Genomic DNA, 26,672 nt, shown 5'->3' on the forward strand with positions numbered 1-26,672 from the left:
AACGGTGGCATTTTAAAATATTCATGAGAGACGATTGGAAATTGGGTTTTACATTTTTTTCTCCCACAGAAGATTTGAGATTTTAGCAGCGCTCTTCCAATTCCATTTATCAAATAAGCGATGTAAAGATTAACCTTTTTTCACATTGTATATCTGTGAGCAAGTTTAGAAATTTCTTTTCCATTCCATTTTTCATCCATAATAGCGATATGTTTCGAGGTTAGTATCAGTATTTTGTTCGCAAAATGTCTGGCTTTGAAGCTAAATCCTGCATTCAAATATTTTGAAAAGTTGTAAACTTATAAATGATCAGGTAATAGTTACTGTAGCTTCATTGTTTCCCCTATCATTATATTAGAGGGGTGCCCTGAAGGCACCCTTCGTTGCATGAAAAGCAGACTATATCTGCGTTCTTGAAACGCTCCCAGGGTGAAGATGGCAACAGTAGCTCTCTTGCTCCTGCTCCAAGTGAAACGAGCCAAAGTGCTTGTGTCTTGTACCCAACAATGAGCCTGCTGGCTTCAGGTATTACAAAAGTACAAAGTATGCGGACATAAAACTAAGTCATTAATAAATACATGGAGAAATGCCTGCACTTTCAGGTAAATGTTTATGTTACGCCGTTAAAAGGATGCACTTGCGCGACTTGCCGATTCTTGCCGTTTTGCAAAAAGCCAATCTCCGTGAGATTGGCGTTTTGCAAAAAGCCAATCTCCGTGAGATCTCCTGAGGTCATCTTTTCTGCTGTTACGTCTCTCTAAACAGAATACGGCTCTCAGCTCAACATTGAGCATGAATTGAGAGTAGCCGTATCTAATCTACAACCCCATTTTAAAAAGATTTGTAGAGGAAAGCAGCTCCCTGCAGCCACTAATACTGATACGTGATGGCTCATACATATCAGCACTAATTCTGTTTTGTTTTGCAAAAAAATAATTAGCTTATTGTTTTCCACAATAAGCTATTTAGTAGTAACTAAATATTAGTTATTTTTTGCACAGATAGAACTTTATTTTCATTGTTCTAAGTGATTGCAATTATTTATTCATTTTGGTCTGATGGAGCAATCTGGTTTACTTGAAAGTGATTGCAAGGTTTACGTTTGATTAGTAGGTTACGTTTCCCGGTCACACCAGTAACGGGACAGCAGTTCTCCCCCAAAACAGGTGGTGCTGGTAGCTAGGTGATGCAGACTACATTCTTAATGTATGCAGTGGTTGTTGACCAGACACTACTTTCATAATGCAGCGAGTCCCATCCGGCTCTCATCCACGAACCAAGTCCCCCACATTGATTTACCTTCACCTCTCATTTACGCTCAAAGAGAGGAGAGGGAGCAGGGAGCAGGGCCGACGGAGGAAAACATGTAGAAAGGCCTGTTAGTGGTCGACTCGGCCTGGTAAACTTTGCTGATCTGTCACTATTTCACACCCTCTACTTCCCTCCATCCTTTATTCCACCCTACTTCCTTCCTTCCAGCCTCCTTCCTCCTCCTGCCCTAATCACAACTCTGTGTTTATATGACGTGTTTACTGCTGTAACGAACGGCTCATTATGGCCAACTGATGCTTTGTCAATAACTCTTGGTTAATTTGTGTCCGGGCCTGCCTTTTAAACAGAGATGTCCGCCTGTGAGAAATGGACTTGAGTCCTGGACCTCTCACTTCCTGCTCAATGACTAGAGGGGAGGGGACGTGCAGGCTGACTGTGGGAAAAGCACATACACGCGTATCAATGTCAAAGGGTTTGAATCTGACTGGTGACCTTTTGGTCAGTTGATTTGAAACTGATATCGAGTTGATTTCTTATCAGAGGAACACAACACAGACCTGACGAGAGGCTGATGTTCAATGTATATTTGTTCTTATTGTCAGGGAGTTGAAATGAAAAGACCATTGCAACATCTCAGTGCTTTCGAACTTCCCGAACCCGTCTGTGGCTCTCAGCACCATGGACATTGGTTCCTACTGAACATTTGGGACGTCTTTGGGTTTTTATTTTTCTTTAGCAGGTTTAAGAATTGCAGTTTTTCTTATTTTTTATTTTTGCTAAAGCAACTGAGAATCCAATCCAATCCATCCCAAACCGTCCGAAAATACAATTTAAACGGTCCCAAAGTAAATGCTGTCCACTCAAGTTATAAATAAAACGCAAAGGACTTTTTTGCCTCTTTTGCTGTACTTTTCTTGAGTGAACACTTCGGTGACACTAGGAAGTAGAATCCCACCACTGCTTTGGTAACCGACAGCTGACAGCCACGGTTACACGGTTAATTTGTGTGAGCTGAACAGCGTACTCTCATGGAACTCTGCATTGCAGTAGTTGAGATCTGTTTCACGTGGGAGCCAAAGGACAGGTCCTGATAAAAAAATAACTCTGGGATTCCTTACGGTGGTGGTGGATGCCAGAGCGATGCCATCCAGAGAAACCATATCATCAGATAATTCTTCAGTAACTTCAGTCTTGTCCGAGTTCCGCAGCAGGAAGTTGCAGGTCATCCAGGTTTTGATGTCTTTAAAACACGCTTGAAGTTTAGCGACCTGGTGGATTTCATCTGGCTTAATCGACAGATATAGTTGAGTATCATCGGCATAACAGTGAAAGTTTATGGAGTGTTTTCTGATAATATTGCCTAAAGGAAGCATATATAAAGTGAATAAAATTGGTCCAAGCACAGAACCTTGTGTAACTCCATGACGAACGGCGGTGGTCATCGAGGCCTCATCGTTTACAAATACAAACTGAGATCGACCTGATAAATACGACTTAAACCAGCTTAGTGCTGTACCTTTAATACCAATCGACTGGTCTAGTCTCTGTAATAAGATGTCATGGTCAATGGTGTCAAACGCTGCACTAAGGTCTAACAAGACAAGACAAGTCCCCTATCTGGTGCAACTAGAAGGTCATTAGTAATTGTCACTAGTGCTGTCTCTGTGCTATGATGCTTTCTAAATCCAGACTGAAACTCCTCAAATAAGCTATTATGTAAAACATCACACAACTGATTTGCGACTACCTTCTCCAGTATCTTAGAGAGGAAGGGGAGGTTAGAGATAGGTCTGTAGTTAGCCAACACCTTTGGATCCAGAGTGGGCTTCTTAAGAAGAGGTTTAATTACAGCTACTTTAAAAGATTGTGGTACATGACCCATTAGTAAAGACCCATTGATAATATCTAGTAGAGAGGTGCTAATTAAAGGTAAAACTTCCTTAAACAGCTTCGTCTGAACAGGGTCCAGGAGACAGGTAGAAGATTTAGAAGTAGAAACCATTGAAGACAGTTGGTCGAGGTTGATGGTAAAAAATCCATCCAGACACACAACAGGGCCCACAGCCTCCTCCATGGCCATCCCACCTGAGGATGGACCGGCAGTAGTCGAGGGCAGGAGATCATCGATCCTGTCTCTAATAGCCAGAATCTTACCATTGAAGAAGCTCATGAAGTCATTACTACTGAGATCTATAGGAATACACGGATCCACCGAGCTATGACTCAGCCAGCCTGGCCACAGTGCTAAAGAGAAACCTAGGGTTGCTCTTGTTTTTCTCTATGAGTGATGAGTAGTAGGCTCCTCTGGCATTACGGAAGGCCTTCTTATATGTTCTCAGACTATCCCGCCAAACCAACCGGGACTCCTCCAGACCGTTGGAACGCCATATGCCCTCAAGCTTCCGTGATGCTTGCTTCAATATGCAGGTCTGAGGGTTGTACCATGGAGCGAGCCTCCTTTGCTTAATTATCCTCTTTTTTTGAGGGGCTATCGAGTCCAGTGTCACTCTCAATGAGCCAGTAGCACCATCGACGAGCTCATCAATCTGGGAGGGAGTAAAGTTAGCCCAGGAGTCATCTGTTATATTGAGACATGGAATTGAATCAAATACAGAAGGAATCGCTTCCTTAAATCTAGCAACAGCACCGTTAGTTAGACATCTGGTGTAAAAACTCTTGCCTAACGCCGTACAATCCGGTAGTATAAACTCAAAAGTTATAAGGCAATGGTCTGATAAAAGAGGGTTCTGTGGAAACACTACTAAATGCTCCACGTCAATGCCATATGTAAGAACAAGGTCGAGGGTGTGGTTTTCCTTTGGAAAAGCCGAAAGGAACAGCATAACTCTGAATGTAATTGATTTATGTTGGTGCTCTCGATGATTTGTACTAATTACTAACTGGGGGTCAAAGTTCATCCAACCCTACCTGACTGCTGATATTTATAGTCCACTGTTTGTATATCAATGAATGTAGCAAAAACATGATTTCTTTTGTTTTTCCACGCCTTTGCTGGCATTTTCCCACATCACATTGATCGCCAGCTGAGGGTCAAAGTTCATCGCCCTATCACCGAGTCACAGCACGTTGACCGCACACCCATTCTGCATGTTTGACTCTTTGTCTCTTCGGCGACCACCACAACATCACCACTAACAGTGTTTGTGCAAGCATCCATCTCCTGCAGTCTATGTTCCCCATAACGACGTAGTACAACGCTGCTAACGCAGTTAGCGCTCCATCTGTCGCTGCTGGTATATAATGTAGCAGTCTTGCCCAGCGATGCTAACACGGAAATATATAGGCTCCAGCTATATTGTGTGAGTGTGTGTGTGTGTGTGTGTGTGTGTGTGTGTGTGTGTGTCTCTAAACCAATAAGGGGGGGTGATGATGATTAAATGCCAGGAGATCCAGATGATGACATTAGCTTTGTGTGTCTGGAGAAAGGAGGGCCTTACAAGCCATCACAGGATTATAAATACTCGTAGTAAATTATCTGTTTCAAGTTCCATGTTTTTTCATATCGTTTACATTTCAAGTGACGATACAATGAACTGTTGACAGTAGAACTCCATCGAGGCCATTCTGAGCATACATCGATAAAAGAATGACCAGGTCATTTATGATAACTGCATGGAACATGTTGTTTTTTGGTGTGAAAATTTACATAACCAGACACCGAAGCAAGAATCTTCTCCGGACCTCCGGCTTCAGTGGGTGAGACAGACAGACAGACATACAGACATCCGGGGAGGAAAGAGGGGTGTGTGTGTGTGTGGGGGGGGGGGAGGAGGAGGATGGAGGAGATGAGGGGGTGGAGGGTATTTTCAGGAGCCTTAATGGTCAGCCTGTCCCCACAGAGACTGGCTCAAATGTCAGGTCAGCTATGATGCGACCTCCATCCTGCTCGCTGCCTGCATCCTCTCAGTGTGTGAGTGTGCCTCTGTGTCGGAGAGAGAGAGGATTTATTCCTTTTTCCTTCATAAGAAGTTATGATTTCTTTATTGAGCTGACATGTTGCTGCGGTGGGCGGGCATGTGACGGTAAATGTTTAAATGCTTCAGAGTGATGTGAACGCAAACTAGCCGTTTAGCTAACTCTGGTGCATTCACATTGCTGTCAGTGTTGAATGTGGACCGTCCCAGGTAGTGTAACACATAAGTGCAGATGTAATGACCTATTTCAGCCCAAACACTAACAACCACGCTTAACACTTCAATCCGACCTGCCCTAAGAAGCAGCTGTAATACTAGGATTAACACATTTAATTGTCCATGCATTTTTCATAATAAAAGTCCCTGTTAAATTGGGCAATGTCTGGTTTTTATGTCAGCATCAACTTCGATGCAGGATTCCGAATGTAGGTCTCAGCTGTGCTCCAGTCCTGGGTTTTCCTCCTCTCTTCCCTTTGCCCTCCCGGGAGAGAAACTCCCAATGTGAGCCACTTCGGTACGTGGTCTGGCTGATCAGGATCCTAAAGAGAGCAATGTCCGATCTCGGAGCGTACAGACCTGACAAAAGTTGCATGGAAAAGACAACTGTAACCACAGCCTAAGAAGTTTCATGGAGGCCGATGCAGCAGAATTTACACCTTTATCACATCACAATTCTCTGTTCTCTTGTTCTGATGTCATCTGCAGAAAAGGGAGGGAAAGAAATTGTGAAATGATAGCTGATTAAATCACATAAAATGTTCTGTAGCTTTGTTGGAGGTTCGGCCTCCTTCCATATACCCCCCCCCCCCCCCCCCCCCCCCCGATTCTATTCTTCATTACTCTGATTCCACCACTTCTGCCGTTTGCAGGCAAGGCACTGACCTTCCTGCTGCTGCAGCCCCCGAGTCCCAAGCTGCCTCCCCACAGCACCATCCGCCGCACCGCCATCGACCTGATTGGCCGAGGCTTCACCGTGTGGGAGCCGTACATGGACGTGTCGGCGGTGCTCATGGGGCTACTGGAGCTCTGCGCTGACGCCGAGAAGCAGCTGGCCAAGTGAGTCTGCGGTCACACAAACGTTGCAGTTGTTGATCAATCACAACACACCAATCTATTTTACATTCTGAAATTAACAGATAAGCACTGTACCTGAATATATGTATTACTGTTGCACGGTGTATCGATACTAAAAAGGTACCGCGGACCTTAAAAACAATACGATTTTGCATATTTTTTGTATCGATACTTAATTAAAATAGTGAGCACACTCAGTGGTCCGCTCCCTGTCATGCTGCCTGCACATAGAGACCTGTCTGCAAAACTTGTTTCAAAGCAAGCCACACAGACCAAGGGATGCAACATGTCAAACATGGCAAAGCACCTTTTAGACAGACACCCCAAACAATAGGCCTACATAGCTGTGTATAATCAATGCTATGATGGCATCATGTAGTTTTCATTAATATCTTGCTGTAGGCTAATACTAATATTAATGCCATTTGTTAAGTGTTCCAAAAGCTGGGCAGGAACAAGCTGGTAAAAAAGGGAACATACAGATGTTTTATTTATTACTATTATAGATATATTTTGCAGTATCGTATTTGTGGTATCATATCGTATTTGTGGTATTGTGGTGACCCACATACGGACTGTGAGAGACATTCACCTAAGGGCTACTGTGCCTTTAAGAGCTGGTGGGGTTTCCGGGGTCTGGGTTGGTTTGTTGGTTTGGTTTCCGGGAAGCGTGGGGTTTTGCGCTGCCGCTATAGTACTGCACAAGTATTGTACATTTTATGTGGAGCTTGAGTAAACTATCTCGACTGCAACTACGCCTACTGTCTCGCTGTTTCCCAACTCTACACTGGTGACCCTGAGAGTGAATACGGCATGTCCGACAACGAGAACGGCGCCGCCGCACCGAACGCCGGTGCTAACGACATGGCTAACGTCTACGCCGCTACCGTCAAGTTGCCGGACTTTTGGCAGCATAACCCACGGCCGTGGTTTCAGCACATAGAAGCCCAGTTCCAGCTCAGGGGAATAAGTCGGGATGCCAAATACTTCCACGTGGTGGCCGCTTTGGATGCTTCGACGACGGCACGAGCGATGATGCTGCTGGAGGCTCCACCGGCTGCCGGCAAGTACGAAGCACTGAAGACATTTCTTCTGAAACTCTTCGAACTGTCTGAACTGGAGAAGGCGGACCGCCTGCTCTCCCTCAACGGCCTCGGCGACAGCAGGCCGTCGGAGATGATGGAAAAAATGCTAGCCGTGCTAGGATCGGCTGATCCCTCCTTCCTTTTCACGCACATTTTCCTGAGGCAGCTCCCAGTGCCTGTACGCACGGCACTGGCCAGTTCCCCCCTCGCCGCGTCCAAGGACTATCGCACTCTGGCTGCTGAAGCAGACCGGGTTTTTCTGGCCAACCGGCAGCAGTTTGTCCATGCCCTGCTACCCCACCAGGGCACCCCGCCCATGGAAAACTATTCAGACACTGTAGCTGCGGTGACGGCCCGCCGCCAACCCGACGACGGGCTCTGTTACTACCATGCCAGGTTTGGGGCCAAGGCCAAGCAGTGCCGTATGCCATGCAGTTTCAAGCCGCAGGGAAACGCCAGGGCCGGCGCTCGTTAGCGGCTATGGGCGCCGGCCGGGACTGCAAGCTGTTATTCATCGCTGACTCCTTGTCGGGCTGGCGGCTGCTGGTCGACTCGGGCGCACAACGCAGCATCCTGCCAGCTCAACCCGTGGACACCGTGGCCGGCGGACGCGGCCCCCAGATGGACGCCGCTAACGGCACGCCCATACGTACCTACGGCACCAGGCAATTGGAGGTGTGTTTGGGCGGCCGCCGTTTCGGCTGGGACTTTGTTGTGGCTGCGGTATCCACGCCGCTCCTGGGCGCAGATTTCCTCTGTGCTTTCAGCCTGCTGGTGGACGTAAAGAACTGCCGCCTGATTGATGCCCTTTCTTTTGCCTCGTACCCCTGCACGCTGGGGGGGGCTGGGGCGCTCTGCCTGTCAAACACGCTGGTCACCGGGGACCCGTATCAACACCTACTCGCCCAGTTCCCCGACCTCACCACACCCACGTTCTCGTCTGCGGTGGCTAAGCATGGCGTGGAGCACCATATTACCACTGTGGGTTCCCCTGTCTACGCCCGGGCCCGCCGCCTTGACTCAGCCAAGCTTGCGATCGCCAGGGAGGAGTTCTCGACCATGGAGCGCCTCGGCATTGTGCGCCGATCAAACAGTCCATGGGCGTCCCCCCTACACATGGTTACTAAGGCCGACGGGGGTTGGCGCCCGTGCGGCCATTTCCGTCGCCTTAACAATGCCACCGCTGCTGACCGGTACCCCGTCCCGCACATACAGGACTTCTCTGCCCACCTGGCAGGGGCCGTCGTCTTCTCCAAGGTGGACCTGGTGCGGGGATACCACCAGGTGCCTGTCCACCCACAGGATGTCCCAAAGACGGCCGTCATCACGCCCTTTGGGCTTTTTGAGTTTTTGCGTATGCCGTTTGGCCTCAAGGGGGCGGCGCAGACGTTTCAGCGCCTGATGGACTCCGTTCTTCGGGACATGCCTTTTTTGTTTGTTTATTTAGATGACATTCTAGTGGCCAGTGCGTCCATGGAGGAGCACATGACTCACCTCCAGCAGCTGTTCGGCCGCCTCAGCGAACATGGCCTCATCGTCAACCCAGCTAAGTGCCAGTTTGGCCTGTCGTCCATCACCTTCCTCGGCCACCACGTCACTCAAGGGAGTCGTCCCCCTTCCCGCCAGGGTGGAGGCCGTCGCAGGTTTTCCTCGCCCCCGCACCGTACGGTCTCTGCAGGAGTTTCTGGGCATGGTGAACTTTTACAACCGTTTCCTTTCCCGTGCTGCCCACCTCATGCGCCCTATGTACGAAGCCCTGCAGGGAAAGCTGCCCAAGGATGTGTTGGACTGGTCCTCGGAGATGGACATAGCCTTCACTGCGGCCAAGGCCGCGCTGGCCGACGCTGCTCTGCTGGCGTCTCCCACTGCCCCCATTGCCCTCACCACGGACGCCTCTGACTACGCGGTGGGGGCGGTGTGCGAGCAGTGGGTGGGGGCGCCTGGCAGCCGCTGGCGTTCTTCAGCAAACAGCTCCGGGAAAACGAGCGCAAGTACAGCACCTTTGACAGGGAACTGTTGGGACTTTTCCTTGCCACCAGACACTTTAGGTTCTTGTTGGAGGGCAGGCGTTTTACTGCATTCGTGGATCACAGGCCCCTGACGTTCTCCATGGCCAAGGCTACGGAGCCGTGGTCGGGGCGTCAGCAGCGTCAGCTCTCGGCGATTTCCGAGTTCACCACGGACATCCAGCACGTGTCGGGCAAGGACAACTTTGTCGCCGACTGCCTCTCTCGAGTGGTCGTCGGGTCCGTCCACTTGGGGCTCGACTACGCCGCTATGGCGGCGGACCAAGCCACGGACTCAGACATTCAAGCCTTCCGGTCGGCTCCTACTGCGCTACGGCTGGAGGACGTGGTGTTCGACACAGCAGACGCCACCCTCCTCTGCGACACCTCTACCGGTCAACCGCGCCCGCTGGTGCCTGCTGCCTGGCGGCGGCGGGTTTTCGACACCATCCACGGCCTTTCCCACCCTGGGGTGAAGGCCTCGGCTAAGCTAGTGGGCGTCAGGTTCGTTTGGCCTGGTCTCCGGAGGGACGTTAGAGCCTGGGCTGGCTCTTGCGTCGCGTGCCAGCGTGCTAAGGTGCACCGCCATACAAAAGCCCCTTTGGCACCGTTTGTGGTGCCAGAGAGGCGCTTCGACCACGTGAATGTGGACCTGGTGGGCCCCCTGCCCCCCTCCCGCGGATATACTTACCTTCTCACCATGGTGGACAGGACCACCAGGTGGCCGGAAGCTGTCCCCCTGTCCTCCACTACAGCTGCGGAGGTCGCCCGGGCATTCATCGGGTGCTGGGTGGCCCGATTTGGCACGCCGGGTGACATCACGAGCGACAGGGGCCCACAGTTCACCTCGGAGCTCTGGACTACAGTTGCTGAGCACCTGGGGGTAAAGATACACCGCACTACGGCGTACAATCCGCAGGCTAATGGGCTTGTGAGAGGTTCCATCGTGACATGAAGGCCGCCCTTCGTGCCAGCCTTACGGGCGCCGACTGGATTGACCGCCTCCCGTGGGTCATGCTCGGTCTCCGCTCTGCCCCCAAGGAAGACCTCCAGGCCTCATCCGCCGAGCTGGTATACGGCCAGCCCCTGCGGGTCCCGGGGGAGTTTCTACCGGACGCGACTGCACCCTGGTCCGCCTCCTCTCACCGAACTGTGTCCCGGGGCGTCGCCGACGCCTTCGTGCCTGTCCCGACGACTCGCCACTGCCTCCCCCAGTCCTATGTCCCCAGGGACCTGCCAGCGGCGAGGTATGTCTTCATCCGCCATGACGGCCATCGGTCTCCGCTGCAGCCCCCCTACGACGGCCCCTTCCGAGGCCTGGAAGCGGGCGCTAAGAACTTTGTTGTGGACAGGGGGGGCAGGCCGGAGAGAGTCGCTATCGACCGTCTCAAGCCTGCTCATTTAGACATTGATGAGCCCGTCCAGTTGGCCCTGCCCCCACGCCGGGGGCGCCCCCCTGTTTCAGCCCCGCACCCGGCCCCGACCTCTGTCCCTGCCCCGGCCCCACTGGCGCCCCCTGCTGCGAAGCGCAGCCGTTTCGGCCGTTTGGTCCGCCCCCCACCACGTTGACTTTGCCTTTTGGGGTCGGACTCTGTTCACTGACTTTCGTCTATTGCACTTTTGGTTGGGTGAATTCTGGGGGGGCCTGTGTGGTGACCCACATACGGACTGAGAGAGACATTCACCTAAGGGCTACTGTGCCTTTAAGAGCTGGTGGGGTTTCCGGGGTCTGGGTTGGTTTGTTGGTTTGGTTTCCGGGAAGCGTGGGGTTTTGCGCTGCCGCTATAGTACTGCACAAGTATTGTACATTTTATGTGGAGCTTGAGTAAACTTTCTCGACTGCAACTACGCCTACTGTCTCGCTGTTTCCCAACTCTACAGTATCATATCGTATTTGTGGTATTGAATTCTGGTATCGTAAGTATCGAGTATCGTGATATTTATTGCAGGTATTGTATCGAAATCATAATGTTGGTATCGTGACAACCCTAGGAAAAACTTGGGTAAAACAGCGTGGTCGCCTGTGGAGTGGGGCTGCGTGCACAACCGGGTGATCGACTGTGATTAATGGTGGGGCATGAATGGATCTTCTTGAATGGATTCAAGAAAAATAATTAATAATAAAGTTAGCCTAACGGAGAATTATATACAGTAGTTGGCATAGACTGTATATAAGAAGTGGACGTAGTCATCGTGTCATCACTCATTGGTTTTGCCCGTCGACATCTTAAATTCAGTTTATTTTGTATAGCCTAAAATCACAAATACAAATTTGTCTCGGAAGGCTTTACAGTCTGTACACATATAACATCCCTGTCCTGTGACCTCACATCGGATCAGGAAAAACTCCCCCAAATAAAGATAGTGAAAACCCTTTACAGGGAAACCTTCGGGAGAACAACAAAGGAGGATCTCTCTCCCCAGATGGACAGAAGCAATAGATGTCATGTTTACAGAATGAACAACGTAACACAGTTACAGCACATTCAATGAATATGACAGAAATTATATGTATAATGAGTAGTAGGCATGGACCACGATCCAGATAACCGCGATCCATGTCCGCAGAAGGAGGTAGCGAGGAGGGGCATCAGCAGGGCCACCATGGCAGGGGGCAGGACCTGCTCCAGACACAGCCACGATCCATGGAAACTTAAAGCGAGGAAGCACAGAGGCTCCCGGAAAGAAGTAGAGTTAGTAATGTGCATTAAAGAGACATTAATTCATCCAGAAGGAGAGAGAGAGAAGAGGATCCCTCTCCTGACGGAGTCATCCCTAGCAATAAACCTGAGCCAACCCTAACTATAAGCGCTATCAAAGAGGAAAGTCTTAAGTCTACTCTTTAATGAGGTGACCGTGCCTGCCCCCTGGACTGAAAATGGAAGCTGGTTAACTGAAGACTCTGAGCCCCATCCTACTTTTTAAGACTCTGGGAACCACAAGTAACCCCACATTCAGTGAGCGCAGCTCTCTAGTGGGGTAATATGGCACCATAAGCTCCTTAAGATATGCATTCAGCATTGGCTGAAACAAGTTAAAGATACTTCAGCATTGGCTTCACTTTTCTGAACCGGAGGTTGCCGTCTGGTAGTAATTAAATACCTCCAATATCAACCGCTTGTCTGCATTTGGATTAAAAGTAGAATGTAAAAACATATGAAATCAGAAGTTATTTATTTATTCATCAAACATTTGGTATTGTTATTGAAGCTTTTTTGACAAAAAGAAGTTAATAAATCATTCAAAATGAACTCATCTTGTGAGGAAAGAGCTTGGAAGACTTTCATATCGGGGAGTAAAAAGTATAACATAAATATATGTTGCAGAACAAAGTTCAATTCAATTCAGTTTATTTTATATAGCCCAACATCACAAATACAAGTTTGCCTCGGAAGGCTTTACAATCTGTACACATGACATCCCTGTCCCGGGAAAGTGCCGTCTCATTCATATTTACACCATTTCAAGCCCTTACATTCTCTCACATTCAATCATTTATCAGGTGACTTTAGCTAAGTCTTTAGGGGTTCAGGGTTTAAGGTTTAAGGCCTTAGGGGGGACACTGGGATTGGGCCCATGGTGAGGTTGTAGCATTTAGTACAAGTGAAGGTCAGAGGTCACAGAGAGAAAGTAATTCAGTGGCATCCTCTCATATTGTGTGTGTGTGTGTGTGTTTGTGCGCGTGTGTGTGCGTGTGTGCACGCGTCTTCTCCCTGCTGAAATCCAGTTGATCCTATTAAGTCTGAAACTCGAGCTGGCTCAGTCTGGTTAAATGAGTATAGATATGTCTGCTGCCACTGTGCGTGTGTGTAGAAGAGAAAAACAATGCAATCTGATTTTAGTAGTAGAATAGAAAGTGAAGAGAAGGTAAATAAATACAAAATAGTAAACAGAAGGACAAGTCTGGAAAAAAAGGGAAACATGAATTACACAAAGTTCTGTAAAAAACAAGGTGGTGGAATTTCTTGGCCCTTGACACACATTGTGATGGCACCAATACTTCAACTGTTACTAACTAATAATAAAAAGGATGGTACAAATGTTCAAATCAATGTTTATTTTGCAATACTGCTGAGTGCATGTGATTGTTCTGTACTCGTTGACTTCAGCTCTGCGTTTGAGACTATGGAACATGTCATCCTGAGTAAGAGGCTTCGTGATTGGGTGGGCATATCCGGCTCAGCGTTACCTTATCTCACTGACAGAAGTTTAGCCGTCACTGTTGGGAGACTTTGTGTCTTGTGGTGTCCCGCAGAGCTCGGTTCTGGGGACTGGGGAAGTCTGCACTCTATGCATGTATTTGCGTACTTTATTGTCTATTTGGCCTTTTTGTGTTTTTAACTCTTCTCTCTTAAACTAGTGGCCCATGTGTTCTATTTTTTCTTTCTTGCATGTTAAAATGCCCCTGTGAAGCAATTTGTGACTTATGTGTGTGAATAGTGGAACGATAATATGCTTACAGTCCAAGTTCATCTTGGATTCAATCACATCTATCTATCACATGACCAAATCTTACACGTGAGTTTTAGTTGAGGTAATATGTCTTTACGTTGTGCCTTTTGAAAGATTTGTCGCCCGGCAGTAAACCACTGTTTTGGTGCTTGTTGTGCAGAGATAAGTACAGGTTGTTGTCACCGCAGATGCCGACACATAAGCACTGCGGGACGTTTGCTCGCCGGAAAACAATCATCCCAAAACCACGGGTCACTTCTCAGAAAAGAAAATTTGCGTCGATGTGTTTCGATCTGTGCCTGTATTCATTTGGGTCTTTTTACTCGATTACGTTCAGACCCGGCTTGAAATGCAGGTTTACGGTGTTGTTATTAGACAATGGCGTGTTTCATTTAACAATCAGAGATGATGAAGTTATGAACACATAAATATAAATCACTATTGAACAAATGCAGAATGTATGTGAGCTGCTGTTAATCAGCCAGTGAATTGGTCAGTAATCCAGTTGTTTAATTAGTCAGTTAACTAGCAGTGGGTCAGTATTCCAGTCTGCCAACCAGTCAGTAAACAACTGAGAAAACCTGTCAGCCACTGAACCTTTTAACAGTAAAACAGTCAGTCGATAAGTGACCCAGTCAGTGAGTTAATTCTTGAATCAGCCTGTCAATAGATCACTAAACCAGTTAGTCAGCAAACCACCCAGTTACCAAACTAAGCAACCCACTTCATTCTGTTGGTTTGTAAATGAGCAAGCCAGTCGGTAAGTGGTTACCTAAACCAGCCAGTGCATCTAAATCAGTAAGTGAATCAGTCTCTAAACTGGTAAAACATCTAGTCAGTAACCAGTCAGCAGTTCAACATTGCATCATACCAGCCATTATGTCAGGGAACCAGCTACTCGTTAAGCCAATCAGCTTGGTAAACCAATCATTGCGCTTCTGTCAGTGTCTCAGTCATTAACACAGTTTGACTCATTCTTTTGGTCCACTCTTAATCCAGCGAGTAAAGCCGGTCACATGTTCCTCTCACTGCACTCTGCGAACACACGCCTGCACTGGCAAAATATCTGCAAATGCATGAATGCGGCTTGCAATAAAACCCCACCTTGTGTCTTCTAAAATTGACCTGCTGCCATGCCGACTGCACATGGCACTTTGTTGTCTGTGGTACCAAATATTAGTGTTTATTAGCACTTCCAATTAACAAACGAGTATACCTTTATGTCGCTTGTCTAAGTTTTTGAGTGTGGCTTCCTCTTCACATAATGGTAGTTATTGAAACAATCATCCAGATTTTAAACCAGGCGTCAACCTCTGGTTCTACCAAGTGAACACAATGCAGAAGTGTCTTAACACCTGCACTCTCTCTCCTGAGCAGCAGGGGGTGTCTCCTCAAGTTGCTAAAAGAAGTCTGATTGTATAGAACTCTGTGACGGGTGGCTGTTGACCCAAATGAATCGGTTGAGTGGACCTACATTATACGTGCATATGCTGTTTTATACGCCGTCTAAATAAAGCACTCAAATCTGTATACTCACGTACTAAATTCCCGCCCGTCTGCATCTCATTGAGCAGATCAGTAAACAGCCGGACAGACAGACAGACACACACACACAGTCACAGTGTCTCAGCTTCCTATTCACTGCTCCCTCGCACAAAACAAAAAAATCAATACTTCCAATCCTCGCCGTATGTGTGTGACTCAGTATTGACTGGCTAATGTCAGCGCAATACTGTGAATGCAGTCATGTTGCCAGGTTCACACACGCACACGGTTTCGTGTGTGCGTTCTTGTTCGCTCTACACACTGTAAATTCAGTCGCTGAACAATTTTTAAACTGATCTCGTAATCCAGTTCACTTAATTTTAATTTGACAGTTTTCTGGCAAATTCTGAGATTTTCTTTAGTCAAAATTTTGCTTCATGTTGCCGCTCAGCACCAAACGAACACCTCTGGATATAATGCCGTCCAGTAGAGCACCACCTTTGACTGACCTCACTGCTAACCATTTCATTGAATTGAGACATATCACTGTGTTCTCCTGTGCCTGTGCTAATAATCCAGATTATTTAATTATATGTTGTGAGTGTCGGCCATTAACCCCAATCGTTCTCGGTACAATTAGCTGCCGGCCCTCCCGTTGCCCTATATCAACACCGTGACTGTTCCCAATTACAGCCAGCTCTCGAAATGAAATTAAAGATTTCAATATCGCTGATATATTGCCAATATATTACCGGTATTAATTACAAGTGCTGTGGCTGTGATCCGTAATCAGAGGAGATGAATCGGGCCTCTCGGCCGGCCGTCCAGCCATCACTCCCAACCTCCCTCTCTCCCCAGAGTAATTTCTTAACAAGGTGGCCTCCCCCCCTCCCCTCTCTCTCTCATACGCACATACAAACGCACACTCATAGGGGCGTGTGTGGCCAGCTGTTAGGGTGTGTGTGTCTAATTCCTGTTGCATTGTGGGAGTCCATTATGCTGTCGTCTGGTGAATGGCTCCCATTGACTCGGCCTTGACATTATAAGCTGTCCGTTAATCTCTTCACTCCATATATTAGTAAGGCTCGATCTCTCCGCCGCTCTCCGTTTAATCTCATTTTCTTCCTCTCACCGTCCGATTGTACATTTAAATGTGTCTCTCCCTCTTTACATCATCATAGAATCTCTCCTGAAAGGATAAACTCATGATATTCTATAGTTGATAGATCGCTTTCCTCTATACCATAAAGCTCCTAAACTAATAAAACACATGAATGAGCCACTGTTACACTGGTGGGCATGTTCTTAAACTTGACTTTGAACACCAGCGATTTTGTTATCCGTGACTTGCCTGGACTTCAACCGTTTCAGTAGGAGTGAATTCCCCGAACCAAAGGTTATAAATTATAAAAAACAAAAAACTTACAAAATCAGGTTGCGTGAGAATTGAAATGTGCAGTTGGTTGTTCAGACAACAGACTCTGCTCTGCCAGACAAAATACAGCTCAGAAATGAAAGATACCACCCTGAGGCACTCGCATATCTTAGATGTTGAAAGGTTTATTTCAAGGAAACAAAAGTATGTTCTAAAAAGTCTTATTATAATTATTATTATTATGACTGTAAAGGTATAGCTTGTCTAAATTTGAAATGGCAAACACAAAGTGCAGGCCTTGGACTAGAACTAGACTTAAGACACACATGTGACTTGTAAAGCAATGACTATTATTATTATTATTGTTATTTCAATCATTTACTTTTTTACTCTGTTTTTTAACTGTAAAAAGTAAAACAAATAAAGGTTTTTGATTACAAAAATTAACTATTTTTTTGGATTATATATTTTAAGATATATGTCATCAGTATGAACCATTGGGACTCATAATTTCAGTATTTTGTTATAGGAAATATATAAACTATAGCATTGTATTCAAATAGTTCTCTTTTTATCTTAAGCCCCTGGTGCAATTGTCACCCGTCTTTTAAAACCTGCTCACCTGCTCTTGTTCCTTTTCACCTCACTGATTGATTTATCTCTGAAAATCAAACAGGTAAACTATTAAACTAACTAATTATGTTTCTGTCAGTAAAATATATATTTTTGAATGAAACCATTGCCTCTCTCTCTCCCCCCCCTCTCTCTATCATTCCACAGTGTCACCATGGGTTTGCCTCTCAATCCGCCGGCTGACTCCGCTCGATCGGCCCGCCATGCCCTCTCTCTCATCGCCACTGCTCGACCGCCGGCCTTCATCACCACCATTGCAAGAGAGGTGAGACTGAACTGTTCAGACGACCGAACAGCAGCTTAAAGAATGTCCTCAGCCATCGTTCACGTGTTGCTGTAACCAGAGTTTTTAGTATAACGTTGCCTCTTTTATTTTGTATTTCCATGATGGCTGGGGTGAAGGGATGGTAATGAAAAGGGGATTTCATATTGAAAATAATACAACTTCAGAAGATACCCACTTGATTTGATGCCTCATGGACTTCAGATATAAACCGTGGAATGTCTGAATGACTGAATTTCTCTTCCATCACATTAAGAAGTATAAACAGGAGGAATAGTATAGTTTTAAGACGGACTTAAAAAACTGAACATTTAATATTTTAGAACAGCGGTCCCCAACCACCGGGCCAAGGCCCGGTACCGGTCCGTGGGTCCCTTGGAAAATTAAATAAATAAATAATCAAGGTCGGAAATGACCGGATACATCCGTCTGTACATAACCTCAGATTTAACCTCTTGACACATGTCTTTGTGAAGCGGAGTTTAAGTTAAGCAGTACACTGGACATAAAGGTCTAAGTTACGGCGCAGGCTGGACATAAACAACACATGTCGGTGTTATTGTCTCCCATCACCCCGAGATTGGACCGGCGTGTTGCAGAGAAACAAGCTCAGGGATCAAATTAATTCGGCATGTTTTATCACTTTAATCAAGTCTGAAATGTAACGGAACATAAAATAACTGTAACGCCAACACTAGCCAAAAACGTTAGCTAACAGTTTTTGAATGGCAAGCTAGACAGCTTGCAAGCTAGACAGCTTGCCATTAAAAAACTGGTGGAGGAAAATGAAGACGCTGTCGACATCTTAAGGCTGATTGGCCAAGACTCGACACGTCACTTGGCAATATGTTTTATTGCCAAGATCACAACATCAGCTTTTCTCCGTGTCTCACTCCCATCTCAGAAACGCTGGCAGCCAGTTGTAGTCCTGGTGTAGCTGTGTCCACAGGAGCTGGTTCCTTTCACGTCAGTCTGTTATTTTATGGTGAGGTCCGGTTGATCTGGGACCAGGTGCTTTATCTGTAGTTCCTCCGCCAAAGTTCTTCTGATAATACAGAGTTAGCGTTTGCTTTTCTGTGAAGAGCAGTACTCCTGCTCTCACTTGCCGCTGTCATGTTGTTATCATGGGTGGCACGCGCCTCGTCTGCCCTGAGGAGACAGAGACACAGGAACGCGCAGCCTGGGGCAAGATGAGAATAGCCCTCCCGGAAGTCTTTTTTTGGGAGCTGATTGGATAAATTGTATGTCATTAATTTATTTCTTTAATGAGTGATTGACTAAACTGCGTATTAGACCCGTCTTCCTTGGGCAAAATCATAAATTTTCAGCTGAGAGGTGCACAAGCAGGAAAGCATATATTTGGCGCAGGCGTCCTATTTTACAAATATTACTGGGTATATTCTATAGCTCAAAAACACAAATATTGACAATTTGTATAATTTATTAATATTATTATTATTTATATAATTAATAATATAATACATATATATATATATATATATATATATTTATTTATTTATTTATTTATTTATTTTTTTTCTTTGGTGGCTCAAGGTGGGTGGGACCCGTTGCCCTCTATTGCCCGCCACTGGTCCTCCCCCAGTCAGTAACAGATATTTATCCATATGCCTTTTTTTGTTTTTGAGGTTCATCGGTACAACGCAGCTCAGGCAAACTCTCAGTCGCAGCAGAACGTTCACACCACCACTCTGACCAGAGCCAAGACTGAGATACTGCGAGTGATTGACATCCTGATCGAGAAGATGCCCGGAGATGTTGTGGATCTGCTGGTTGAGGTAAACGTTTTTATACATCACATGGAGAGGGCATTCTCCACACTACCAGGAAAGATTAACCATTTTAGCTTTGAGGAAAATAGTTACAAAAATCCCCTCTTTCCTCCTCATCCCTTCTACGCCATGTCTTCTCCTCTTTTTCCACCTCCTCTTCTTCAGGTGATGGATATCATCATGTACTGTATTGAAGGGTCTCTGGTGAAGAAGAAAGGACTGCAGGAGTGTTTCCCTGCTATTTGCAAGTAAGTGTGTGTATGTGTGTATGGGCGTGTTAACAAGCCCCACATGTTTCCTTATAAGGTCAGTGTGGGGGGCATGTGGCTGATACAGCTTAATCTGTATATTGATATAGGTATATATTTTTTCTGTCTCTTTTTGGCTGATTAACACATAGCTACGCACACCTGATTGTTGATCACTTGAAAATACCCAATCCGACATTTTCAACATGTCAGTATTTGATCAAATTCAATTGGACATCAACCAAAGGGTTAACCCCCAAGGTGCTCAGAACGGTCAGACACACTCTTTCCAATTCTCACATCAGAAAGGTTCAAAGGCAACATTCAATTAGGCAAATTGCCTTGACTAGTTGTCGTTACTTTAGTTCGTCTACGAATCACAATCTTATTTTTTTATCAGGGGTAAGTTTGTCCATTTTCCATGCAATGTGGAATTTTGCAACCAATTCAAAATCAACTGTGAGAATTAATCATAAGGGTTTGTATGTGAATGATGATGCCCACTTAAATGGTGAAGTGTTAATGTATGTTTGTTTACCACTTTTTCAGGTTCTACATGGTTGGTTACTGTGATCGTAGTCACCGCATTGCTGTTGGAGCTCGCCAGGGTTCAGTGTCCCTGTACGATGTTCGTACTGGAAAATGCCAGGTACTTTAAAAGCTCTACAACCCTCCTCACAGTAGCATAAAAGGGAAGAAAAGCTCAAGTAGTTAATTAGTTGCTGATTGACACTGAAGTCAACCTTTCGCCTGCTTGCCAGTTTTATCCATTCATCATCCATTCATCAATTTTTACAGTAATTATTTTTATACATTCATCTCTGTCTTTTGGCTTATTATTCATCCATCCACCAATCACTGAACTGATCTACTACTTTAGTTATCCATCCATTTCTCCATCATTCTATCCAGCCCCATTTTGACCATTTATTTCCATAAATCACCAAACTGTCCAACTTGTTCCTGACTATCTTTGAATTCTTCTGCCCATCCATGACTAGGCGGTATTACCTTTAATGACAAGTAGAGGAAGAGCTGAGGAGAGCAGTAGCAATGGGTGCATAGAAAGGGAAACATGAAGAAGCATAGGAAGAGTTCTGTTGCGTGAACTTCCTTTTTTCTCTCTCAGTAATTGATAAATGAGGAAGCAATGACTCTCGTAATCACGTCTTTGTCTGCCCACATTTATTTTTGATTGTGGTATGTGTTTGTGTGTGCTACTTGGCTTTTGTGTTTGTGTGTATTTCCGTGCGAGTGTGTGTGTGTGTGTGTGTTGGTAATTTGCAGCGTATTGATTTGTAGTAACCTGAGCAGTCTAGTTTGGTGGAGGGGGTCATTTATATCTGATAACCCTGTTCACCCAACATTTAGTTTGATTGTGGGTGTGTGTGTGTGAGAAGGTGTTTATGTTTGTGTGCACAGTGTAAAGACAGGAGACTCATTTCCTTTGAATGTTATTTGCAGTAATTAACATTTAATAGATGATGGGATCGTGGAAACAGTGTGCGGAACATTTTTTGCAGAATTTGCTACTATAAAATGTCGTCATAAGTGGCAACCAGATTTCCTATAAACAACATACAAAAAGAAAGCCTGGTCTTACGACACTGGTAAACTTAGTAATGCTAGTGACATGGCTTTTTGTAAGGCAATGTCGGTTGGTCGGTCCACCGCTTTGTTCCAGACTGAAATATCTCAAAAACTACAGATGGATTGCCATGAAAAGTTCCACAGACATTCATGATCTCCATGGGTTAAAACCCTCTTGACTTTTGGGGATCTCTCCTGTACTGTCAGCAGCAGACGGTTTAAAATAATTCTAATATAAACCAATTTTCAATCTTCAATAAACAGTCAGTGCAAAATCTGTATTATTAACTAGACAGATTTATTGTCCAGTGAAACACTTTGATTTCCTCCTGATTTAATCCAAAGAAAGAAGGAGAAAAGCCAGGAGATTGTGTCGAAGAGGGATGATGGGTTAAACGAAGGAAAAGAGGAGATAGAGGAGGGGAGAAAGGGGAAGGGAAGTAATCAAGGAAGAAGAAGGAGGAGAGTTTTTGTTCATAATCGTGTATGTGTGTGTGTGTGAAGGTGTGTGTGTGTGTGTATGCGTCCAACTGTAGCTAGCTAGTCCATGCATGACCATCTGCCACAGCTTTGATCAGCCTCTGTGAACAGCCCTTTGTCAGCTGTGTGTGTGTGTGTGTGTGTGTGTGTGTGTGTGTGTCCAGCTGCTTGCTCTGCTTCTTTAACAGACTCTACTGAGTCTACTAATTAAACACAAAGAAACATTCTGACTGATCTTTCTCTCTGCCTGCATCTGTTTCTTTCTGTAACTACTTGGGATGCACCAAACCCACCTTTTTTTCCCCACACCATGTAACAGAACAAATAGTTAAACTTGAGTACTTGCCAATATTGAGTACCGATATGAGTGCTTAATAATTTTATTTTCATCAGATGTTTTCTCACTTTCTGACCTTAAATATAAAGAAAATACAACATAATGCTGTTGCTGATATTTTGACAATTGGCTTACAGAAGTGTTGTAGTATTCTCACAAAAAGCTCATTGCTTGTCGACTACAGGGAAGTAAAGAAGAGTTTGGTTGTAGGCATCAAAAGGGAATTGCAGTCAATGAGCGTTGGCCTGGAAAGGAAGACTGGCTCAACTAAATCCACATAGCCTTAATGCTACTGCTGTCGCTTGTTTATTCAAAGTTTGTTAAGATTGAATGTATCTCGTTAGGAGAATAAGGCTTCTCGAGCATTTTAGCCCCCACAGTCTAAAAATAGCTATTTAAAAGCAGCCTGTTCCTGACTGCAACTGTAGTGCTGTATCTATACTCATTTATTAGCATTGTTAGCTTTTACCTTTTGAGGCCAGCATATCTGGTTCGCCACAACTCTAGTACTATTTGTACACAGTTATTAGCATGTTTAGTTACACATCAGTAACCACTTGTTAGCATTCCCTTATTGAAACGACTTTGGTAGCTCTCTTTGTTAAGCGTGTGACACGTCACTGGGCTCGGCCATTAGCTTGGTTTTGGGATCCCCCTGTGTGTCATTGGGGTCCCGGCATAGCCTGGGAGTATAAGGCTGACTAGCCATACTACATGACGCAGCTCGATGCAACAAAAACATCGATATAACATAATCGAATATGCAAAGTGCGGTTTGGGAGCTTTCAGCCAAAAAGGCCTTTATTATAACACTCCCTTATGGTGGGAGCAGAAACATTTCATACACAAATCTGTGAATGATGCAACCTTCAGTGAAAACATCCTTCTATTGGTTCAAATTAGTCTCATTCTAAGAGGAGGCGTGGTTTAAGAGCTGGTAGTGTTAGTCACAGGGGATGGAAATAAGATGGGATGAGCCTTCTGTATGACACACACACACACGCACACACACACACACACACACACACACACACACACACACACACACACACACACACACACACACACACACACACAGTTGAGTCCCTCAGGCGTCAGGTGTATTGAAGTACAGAGTGCTGTAAATGGTTTCAGTGTGCTTCACTGCTCTCTGATAGACTGATTGATTTGGTAGGCAGTCCACCGTGACACAGTCAGACACACACACACACACACACACACACACTTTCTCAATCACTGATCAAAATATATATGAAAGCATCAATATTTGATGCACATTACCAGTTCTACTCTGCAACCTGTTTCGCTCTCTGTTCATAGATGTGTTTTTTTTCCTGTTCATTTGTTTTTTTCACCATTCTTCAATGGTATGAATACAGTCAAATGCAGTACGTTGAAATCCAATGCAATCACAGAGCGCTCATAATGTCCTCTGGGCTTGCTGCTCTTGCAGCCCTGTTTTCTGATTGTACTACAGTTTTCATGTAACAAGTGCAAATTGGTCTCATATGTTAAACTAAATGGACACTTGAATAATACAGGTAATCAATGTATAGATATAGATTTTTACTATTGAATTGCATTTGATGAAACATTAATACATAAATTACATTGCCATTTAATCAATGTTAAAATGTATATAAATAGCTAGTTAATTATTTCATATTCCATCTCAAAAGTTAATTTGTGTTCATTCGGAGGTTCCATCTCCATCACAATTTGAAGACATTTAAGCGCGTAAAATGCCATTGCTGTATCAGTCTATGAAGATGGAGGCCTTTTTTTTCAAATCAAATCTTGCATCAAGCGGTAACCATGTTCTATCTATCAGACGGTGCCACTGACCCGGACAGCAGACAGCTACACAACACAAGAGCCACAGACTCTGAACAACCACAGTAGCTTCACTGCTTCACTTCCCTAGGAATTGAGTCTCTGACACGAAGCAGCTGTTCACTGGAAAAATCTGAATCCTCACTGGTTTAATCAAAGACAACCAGCACTTGAAGGCAGAATGAGTAGGATTTGTCTCTTGCGGTTTGTAAACACCCCAAACACAGCAAAATAAGCAAATGCAGCCCCACGGCAGGGTCTCGCACACTTCTAATGTGTCATGAGTAGCGGAATACATGCCAATAGGTTGAAGTGCCACCTGTAGATCAGCCTGGGAGCTGTAGCTCAGGTGGTAAATTGATGGACAGCTTTTAGAATTGTCCTCGAGCAGGACACTAAACCCCAGATGATAAAGTTCAGTTACCTGGATCCTAAAAACTGTATGTTCTTAATTCTTGACGGCCTCTTTAATTTGAGCTGATGAATATTTGCCGACAAACTGCGTCCACTTTGTTGGCCGAAGAGAAAAATGATGGAAGAGAAGGATGGAAAGAGGGAATTGTGACGAGGTAGGAGAGGGAGGGAAGACATCGAGGTAGATGGGGATGAAAGCTGAAAAGAAATCAAAATAATTCACCTTTCTTCCCAGCCAGCACTGCTGGAATCTAATATGATTTCCCCTAAAAGCAGGAGGTAGAGAACGAATTAAAAATATGAGATTTTCATTTCATTGCGTTATTTTTTTATCTGCTTTAATCGCCATGGATGGGTTATTATTTCATGGCCTGGAAGCCTGAGGTAACGCATCTTAATCTCATCTGGAGGTGAGAGTTTGTAATCCCAGTCACAGGCAGAGGCAGGGCGGGACTCCTGGGGGGAGGGGCGTTTATTACGTTACACACCCTGCATCTGGTGGGACAGTTTATTGTGTTACACGCGGCAGCGGCGGCGCTTTATTTCGTCCCTTGAGTTCTGGAGGCGATTGGCAGCATCTGTTGGACCAGAAGCTGCCCCATCATCTGATGGAATTATCTCGTCCAAACCAAACACTTACTGTCAGGGAGAATCTAGGCGGCACGGTGGAGGAACAAGTTTTTCCTGAGATGCCTCGATGAAATTTCAACAGGGGCCAGAATTTGTTTCATCTCGTCTTTTTTTTCAGAATTTATTGGGTTCAAACCTGAGGCTGCTGCGTTTGGATTCATCAGCTAGCATGGGTGATGAGGAACAATGTGGAGCTGTTTGAGATATGTTTGAGGGTTGTTGGTTTAAAAAAAAACAAAAAACAAGAACACTGTGGACTGTAAATTGTCTATTTGTTCCCGTCTGTTTTTCATCGTTCTATAAAGCTTCAATAACACTGCATTACACTTTTTAAACTGTTGACACTGGACTACAACTTTGAGCCCAGGCTAGTGCCAGTCCATAAAGAAACCTGGAACTCCAAAGGAAGGGGGTGAGGAACTTCCAGGGAAAAGTTATATTCCCTATTCTGTATCGCCTTAACCAGAGGAAATCAGTTTGCATTGTGCAAAATTAATAACGCAGGAAGACATCAGGCTGCTTCGAGTCCTGATGTTAAAGTCACAGGGCTCTCGTTTTATGGTGGTTTGGTTCAGCGGTGTGCTGGCAGAGAAATGACAGCATGTGCAAAGCCAGTGGCAACAAGACTGAAAAGATGCATCAGAGATTAACAGAACTTTATCTGTAAAAACAGGACTGTATTGTAAAAACATTAAGCAGCATCGAAAAACCACAGTTCTAGCTGACTTAGATTGTATACAAAGTCCGTATTTATTTTTTTCCAGCTAAAAATCGTTCTGCACAGGAACCTTGATTATTCTATTAGTTCTGAAGAATTCCCAGTGCAAGACAAAACTGAATTAAGTATGTGGTTATAATGAACAGCTAGTCCCAAACAGGGTTCATGAATGAAATATACAAGAAGACATTTAGCGAAGCACAATGATGTCTTTAAATTCTGCATGCTGTATTCTTGACTTTGTTTGGCATGATGCTAGTAAGACGAATCAGCTGATCGGATGTCATTTTTGATGACGATATTTGCATTCATGGTGGCTCAGAGTGGTCAAACAAATTTGACGGGTGCGTAAAAAGCGCAGAAAGACGAACCCGTACCGAAAACCGACAGAGTTGGTGTGTAAACGGGATTGACACAGCGTGACGAAAAATATCGACTCTGTGTGCAAATGCAGAATACTACTTCAATAATATCCCTGCAGTGACTTAAAACATAGTACTTAACAGTGAGTTAATTACAAATATTCCTCTGATATTTTTCTGTCATCCATCCATCCATCCATTATCAGCCGCTTATCCGGGGTCGGGTCGCGGTGGCAGCAGGTTCAGCAGGCCGACCCAGGCTTCCCTCTCACCCGCAACACTTTCCAGCTCATTCTGGGGGATCCCGAGGCGTTCCAAGGCCAGCCGGGAGATATAATCCCTCCAGCGTGTCCTCGGTCTTCCCCGGGGTCTCCTACCAGTTGGACGTGCCTGGAAAACCTCTAATGGGAGGCGTCCAGGAGGCATCCTGACTAGATGCCCGAACCACCTCAGCTGACTCCTTTCGACACGAAGGAGCAGCGACTCGACTCCAAGCTCCCTCCTGATGTCCGAGCTCCTTACCCTATCTCTAAGGGTGAGCCCGGCCACCCTGCGGAGGAAGCTCATTTCGGCCGCTTGTATTCGAGATCTCGTTCTTTCGGTCACGACCCAGAGTTCGTGACCATAGGTGAGGGTTGGAACATAGACCGACCAGTAAATGGAGAGCTTC

The 26,672-nt window shown here is 45.5% G+C and overlaps 1 protein-coding gene across 1 annotated transcript in view; it reads left to right on the forward strand.

Annotated features, from left to right (window-relative positions):
• wdr7 (WD repeat domain 7) overlaps positions 1–26,672 on the forward strand; it is a gene marked incomplete at its 5' end in the record, with an annotated part of 120,357 nt that overhangs the window by 87,080 nt on the left and 6,605 nt on the right. Inside the window, 5 exons of the mRNA XM_079235295.1 lie at positions 6,077–6,263; positions 17,465–17,582; positions 19,247–19,396; positions 19,556–19,638; positions 20,188–20,287. Of these exons, the coding sequence (XP_079091421.1) occupies positions 6,077–6,263; positions 17,465–17,582; positions 19,247–19,396; positions 19,556–19,638; positions 20,188–20,287 (638 nt within the window). The remainder of the gene's footprint in view (positions 1–6,076; positions 6,264–17,464; positions 17,583–19,246; positions 19,397–19,555; positions 19,639–20,187; positions 20,288–26,672) is intronic.

Source organism: Taurulus bubalis (assembly GCF_910589615.1).
Source record: "Taurulus bubalis genome assembly, chromosome: 19".
In the NCBI taxonomy this organism is placed as follows: domain Eukaryota; kingdom Metazoa; phylum Chordata; class Actinopteri; order Perciformes; family Cottidae; genus Taurulus; species Taurulus bubalis.